The sequence below is a fragment of the Branchiostoma lanceolatum genome, chromosome 3 (assembly GCF_035083965.1).
Source record: "Branchiostoma lanceolatum isolate klBraLanc5 chromosome 3, klBraLanc5.hap2, whole genome shotgun sequence".
In the NCBI taxonomy this organism is placed as follows: domain Eukaryota; kingdom Metazoa; phylum Chordata; class Leptocardii; order Amphioxiformes; family Branchiostomatidae; genus Branchiostoma; species Branchiostoma lanceolatum.
Window position 1 is genome coordinate 990675 of NC_089724.1, and position 6826 is coordinate 997500.

The window sequence follows — 6826 nt, forward strand, 5'->3', positions numbered from 1 at the left end:
AGTGCTCTCTCCAAGAGCTAGTGACGACCATAGTAGACTGCCAAGAAACTCAGAAATGTTCAGAACAATTAAATACAGAACCAGCCATTACAGAGACTCACCCATCCCTCACTTTGTCAAACTCTTAAACACGCATAGCTTATTATTGCTAGACGTTTAAACCTTTTCGTCATTACTATATATACTTGTCATTGATATATGTGCAATATTCATATCCAGTAAGTTTATCTAAATCCGGAAATCCGGAAGACTGATGATGATGATGATAAAGCTTTAAAGTATATACGTAATATTTATCTGTAGTAAGTTTTTTTATAAACACATATATTTATTACTTGTAATTCTATAGTTACTTAATTCCATGTGTAGAAACGATTATTTAAAAAAATGCAACTCAGCCTAAAGGTTGCAAAATGTTTTCACGAAGCTTTTGTGCAATAAACCATTCAATATGCTGATTGTGTGTTGTTGTACCATAAATATGAAATGATATATGTTGATAGAGTTATTAGGACTCAAATGCCTGTGTATCTCTGCTATATTGTATCGGACTCTTACCTCTTCCCATGGCCCACATAATCTCAATGAAAACCGGCCTGCGTGCCGATTTGAGCGTGTCATGAATTAACAAAGGTTCAGACAAACAAAAAAGAAAAAAAAAATTAAAATTAAAACTCGTCGTGTGCATAATCGTCGTCATCCTCCTCATACATCAGTTGGTCCTCTATCAGCTGGGGGTCGGCATCGACTTCCGACCTGCTCAACTTCTCGTCCTGTAAAATCGCAGACATGCCAGATTTAAATACGCCAAAACCTTCAATCGGTCGGTAAGTCTTAGCTTCAAAGTTTTACTATTACTATGTAAAAGTAAAAACTTCTATAGTAGAATGGAACTCCTCGCCTTGTCGTCGAAGGTGGCTATACTGGGTATGCAGATATACAAATGTAGACACAGATGCAGAGATCACTTTTGCTGTTTTGGAAAAAAAGACAACGCTGACACTATGGTCACCGTTTCGGGATCACTACATGTAAGTACCAGATATCAAACCAGATGCGTTGAAAATACGAACTGTGATACGCCAAAAAATAGTTACTTATTATAATAAGCAACTATGATTTAAGAACAAATGATAAATAATATTTTGCTTAAGTAACTCCTTTTCTGCCGTTTCTCATTATCTGGGTGTCTAACCGTAATCAAAGAACAATGCTACAGGTAAAGTAACAGTCCTCACCTTGTCCGTGTCCAACTTGTCCATGACGATGATCACGCTGTCCTCGTCATCCTGCGACGCTTCGAGGTTGGGCTGGAGAACCCAATGCTTCACCTCGACCCGGCTCAGCTGCCCGTCTCCGTCTTTGTCCAGCTTCTTAAAGGTTGTCTCGGCTTGACGACCTTCCTCCATCCCCTCCTCCTCGTCTGAGGAAATCATGCACACCTGTGTCTGAATCTCTTCAAGCTTTCATCACGAATTTACACAATATGATTGAAACATTGTTGTTATTTTTTCTTACAGAACCAAATCACATTGCCCGCAGTACGTTTTGGTAGTATCTCTGCAGCCTTTCTTTGGACTAAGAAAATTTACGTTGTGTTTCCGACTGCGGTCCTAAAAATGAAATGACAGATAGGTAGCAATCCTTTACCCCCTTTTGTAGATTTCGTTGAAAGTGATCTAACAAATACAACTAGTTTAACAGATAAAAGAAAGTTAAAATTCATCAGCACACTGATCTTTACATTACATCACATTTTGATTATACAGAAAAACATTTCACAAGCGCAGTTTTCTATTGCAACAGTTAGCATGTTGGAAAAGATTCAATCCCTCACATGTCTGATCGAAAATATTACGTCCCTTGTCAGCGGTTGACCCCAAAATAGGCTAGGGTCAGCAGGTTTTTGCTATAGTCGGTCGGGTCACCACAAGCACGACATTTCTTTTGTCGGGCCTTAAACTACTACTGCAGCAGCAGAAAACAGTGGACTACCACTACTAAGCTCTAAGTCTAAGGGCTTGGGCTACTTGGCGCCATTAGGCTGTGAGGATGCGAGAAAAATGCAGCGCCAAACATGGCAGCAAAATCATCTGAAAGAAATGCAGATGTTTACCCGTGAACTCCAGGTAGCTCAGAACCCCATCGCCATCCTTGTCCATATCCTCCATAGTTTCCTGAACAAAACAAGAAGTAGCAAATAAAGATCTCATCTTAGTAATAGTTAGATCCCGAGAACTGGGTGTTTTAGTGCATTTGGTAGTGCTCCGTCCACCCTAGGAGTTGTTTGCTCCCGAGATCGAAGCCCGAGGGATGCCAACAATCTCCCGAGGGTGGGTGGAGCAGTACCAAATCCACTAAGACACCCTGGTGTCGGGATCTAACTATTTTAGAACCTGGCTGTCTTTCCGAAGCAAATAATATGAATACATAATATAAAAAAGGACATGCATTTTGTTGACTTTGAGGTAAAATGCAATAGGGAGATATTGAAATATGGAGCCTCCTTGGCCAGACCATGACAGATTATCTGACGCGATTTCTTACACGGACCAATGTTCTCTAACATCTTGGCAAGTTAGTTTCGCTGCCGAGGGAGTTATGTCACCGAGGGAGGACACCCCCTCCCCAAATATATACGCCGTCGTTCTAGGAAGTCTGCAAAGGAGGCTGGGTGATAAGGTTGAAGGTTACCAGTATGACGATACCGTGCATGTGGGGTGATATAAATGAAATGTAAGGTTAAAGGTTACCAGTATGACGATATCGTGCATGTGGGGGTATTCTTCCGAATACAGGAAGGTCATGAACTCGTCCTTGTCCAGACCGCCATCTTGGTTCTCGTCGCAGACGTGGAATCGCCTGCTATCCTGCTCCTTTCTCCGGGAGCTGTGCCCGTACTTGTTTTCTGGGTGAGACGACAATTATAGTAGATTTGTTTCTTAACGATAAGGTAGTAAATGATTTTAAGCACGCATGCGCAGTGTGATGCATTAAGAAGAATTGTCGTAAAATCGAGTTTGCGGCAACCTGCTGATGCATCTTAGGGAACGCGGAATCGGTGAATCGTAGGATCCTGGCTATTCCGTATGTTACTCCTACCGCAAGTTTACTCCCTTGGCCCATTATGTATTTCCTTTTTGTGCAGTATTCTGCTATCTTCATCCCCTAAGAAGGCCTGTTTGAGGCTAAATTCTGACGATCCGCTGGCCATGCGGAGAGCACAGTTTGACTCACCATGGTAGACTTTCCTCTCGTACTGCTCAAACGTCAGCGTCTCACCAGGACTCAGTCTGTAACTTTTCCACTGGGAGGCAAGAAAGGGAGAGAAAAAAATTGATTGGCTTGGTCAGATGTTGTTGTTTGAACGTACATCTGAATTGGTGCTGTTGTTGTTTTGTGCTTGTCTATTCCCAACGACCTTGGGGTTGCTATAATCTAGTGCGTATCGTATCCGCCATCGGGACATTGCGAGTCTTTACTTCTCAAAACGGGTTTTAGCTTAGCCTCCGTTACAGGCTTCTCCCACCGGCGATTTTTCAACTTATCGGGCCAGATTCTTTGGCTGGGCGGCCGTATCTGCTTTGAGACCTATCTGCTTGAGGCCCCGTATCTGCTTGGGATCCTGTAACTGCCGTGTGGGCAACGGAGGCTAGTTTTAGCTCTCCTTGACGTAAGTAAAGTCCTGACCTGCGTCTCCGAGTCCCTGTGCAGGTCCGCGGTCCGCTCCCCCGCCGTGAAGCTCCTCATCTCGTCCCGCGTCACCAACCCGTCACCGTCCGCGTCCAGCCGGGACCACACCTGGCGGGGTGGCAACAGACAGATAAACACACAAACAAATAGATCAACACACAACACAGCCCGTCCCGTGTCACCGTCCAGTCGGGAACAGACCTGGTGCGGCGACAGACCTGACGGCCCAGCAACTAACTAACTAACTAACTAACTAACTAACTAACTAACTAACTAACTAACTAACCAACCAACCAACCAACCAACTCACTCACTCACTCACTCACTAACTAACTAACTTCCTAACTAACTAACTTCCTAACTAACTAACTAGCAAACAAACAACACAGCTCGTTTCACGTCATCAGCCCGTTCTAGTCCGCACCCAGACCTGGTGCGGCGTTAAGAAGTGTCGGGGAACAAATAAACAAACAAATACCCGGGCACTGTCTTGCACTTATTCGGTTCTTTTCACGCCTTTCATTTGTTGACGCCCGGAAGAACACAGGAAGCAAAAAAAACGGCTAGCCTCCTCCGGAGCTCCAATGATTTGACTGAGACAACATTAGAATAAACAGTTGTTGATAGTATGCCACATTACGTTGGGCCTTGACCCGTGTATAATTGCGCGTTGCGAGGCACCGGTCGAGTGAGTTCGTGCCGATTCTGTACGCCTATCAAACAATACAGCCCCCCTCCCCATGGCAAGTCTCTTGCTCGTATATTATAACCACACAGATTTTATTCTCCTGCAAGCCTCGTTGTTTCATGGCGATCCTGACACCAGGACACCCATCTAAAGTTTCTTCCATGCAAATATCTTCCACTTATCTCAGCTATAAAGCACGGGCAGTGCATGACCTCCGCTGAAGGACATGTCACGTCCTAATATCAATATTGAATTTCACAACATCTGGTGACTATAGATTAATTCTGAAAAATTATGCTTAATGCTGTACTTTCAATAGTTCAATGCTAATTTTACTGTTCTGTAGTCACGAGAAATGTGTGGTCTACGCTGATTTAGTATCAAATAAAACAAGCAAAATCAGGTTTAATTTAGTTTAATTTGAAGTATTGTTTTAAGGAATTGTTAGAGTTAGTCTCGGTAACATCATAATAGCTGCTTACAACTAAAACTTTCTTCTTACAACAAACTCCTGTCGTAACTCTACATTTCTTTCCAATTAAAGTCTTACCATATATATTGCTAACAACATTTTAATCAATTTCAGATATATTGACAACTACCTACGCTTTACACAGCTCAAATCACAGCTCTCTACTGTTCATTACCAGTCAGTACCCACCTCATCACGTATAGCCTTGTCCCCGGCCATCGCCAAAGCTGCCAGGACCAACACAGCGGCCATGCTTCTTGACGTCTGTGATTACAGGCTAGAACTTTAGGAACGGTGTCGGTTTGACCGGACAAACTCCGTCCAAGCAGGCCGAGAAGTTATGAAATACACGTACAGGTGAGATATACTCAGGTGAGACGTGGCACCACCAGACGAGCGCACGTGGACAGACGTCAGGTCTGTTATGTACCGGTTACATGACGTCACAGGTGGGTGGGTGTGACGGATCTTAATCGGCACGGAGCATGTCGGGAGTCGTTCCGGGGGAGTTGCGCGGGTCAGCATGAATTGTGGGGAAAAGTTTGAATTACGAAGACGTGAGACTAAGGGGATGACTACATTGTAGAGGTCCTTTCCAGTGTGAGTGGCTCATAATCGTCCAGTCCACTGGCCACCACTGGGGCAATTATGGTCGTATCAAGGTCACTAGAATGCTAATTGCGGGCTGCCATTACAGACCATTGGGACATAACCTTGTCAGTTGTATGTTCTTTGCATTTCAGCCCCTGGCTGCAAAGAGAGATGAGTCGGCCCACCAAATGCCCAATACACACACACATACATACATACAGTCATACTTGCATACATAAATACATGCATATATACGTACATAGATACATACATACATACATACATACACACATACAAATACTCATACATATAATCATTCATACATAATTTACAAACAAACATTCATACATACATACATACATACGCACATACAGACAGTCATACATAGAATCATTCATACATAGTTTATATACACACAAACATACGCACATACATACATACATACATACATACATACACTAACACACACACACACACAAACACACATACATACATACATACATACATACATGCATACATGCATACATACACTAACACACACACACACACACACATACATACATACATACATACATACATGCATACATACACTAACACACACACACACACACACATACATACACAGGATGGAGGAAGATGGCTGACTGGTTCATATGAGGACATGGGCTCAATAGTGAATGAATTGAATGATTGGATGAATGGATTAATTAATAAGTGAATGAATGAATGAATACATATTTTGAATAAATGTATGAATGAATGAATGGATGGATTTATTAAATAAATGTATGAACAGCTAAACGAATATTTCCTCGGCTTCATAGAAGATATAGAACCCTTTAATCTAAACAATGCGGATGTATCTTAGATTGTATTCTTTATAGAGCACTTATGATGAATGATTTTAGTCAATAGTCTCTGTGTATGAACTATGCGTTTGTATCAAAATCAGCTAAAAAATGTAGCTAAACTTGCATTGATGATAGTCATTAATGTAACAATATCACCTTTTTGTAAACATATTATCAGCCCAAACAATCACCAAAAATTCAAATGTGTTTACTTCTAGCGACAAAATATGCTCTTCGTTGTCTAAAATGCTGAAATTCTTTAATACTCGATATCTAAATGTTTATAAACCTATGATTTTGAAACCTAAGAGAAAGCGTTCAAAATTCTAACATATTTCAGAGTTGCAAACTATTTGGCGATTGAAAAAATCCAAACATGGCTATTTTAAACCGTTCCTCTCAAAACCCTTGATCGTTACTCTCCACATACGTCAGCTGATTCTCCATCACTTCCGGGTCAGAACTTGTCATGCTTATTTATCCTCAATCATTTCCGGGTCAGAACTCGTCATGAGTGATCGGTTCGTCACT

At 42.0% G+C, this 6826-nt stretch overlaps 2 protein-coding genes across 2 annotated transcripts in view; both read right to left on the reverse strand.

Moving 5' to 3' along the window:
* Positions 1-407: 407 nt before the first annotated feature.
* LOC136429624 (calumenin-A-like) lies at positions 408-3803 on the reverse strand. Its single transcript, XM_066419532.1, has 6 exons — positions 3691-3803; positions 3238-3307; positions 2754-2908; positions 2117-2177; positions 1239-1423; positions 408-773 (listed from the first exon to the last, which is right to left on the reverse strand). Exons 1-6 carry the CDS (start codon positions 3748-3750, stop codon positions 669-671), a joined length of 636 nt encoding a protein of 211 aa, XP_066275629.1. The 5' UTR covers positions 3751-3803; the 3' UTR covers positions 408-668.
* Positions 3804-6712: 2909 nt separating this feature from the next.
* LOC136429625 (calumenin-B-like) overlaps positions 6713-6826 on the reverse strand; it is a 6104-nt gene continuing 5990 nt past the window's right edge. Inside the window, exon 7 of the mRNA XM_066419533.1 lies at positions 6713-6826. This exon is cut by the window's right edge and continues 60 nt beyond it. Coding sequence (XP_066275630.1) covers positions 6794-6826 — 33 coding nt within the window. The 3' untranslated portion in view covers positions 6713-6793.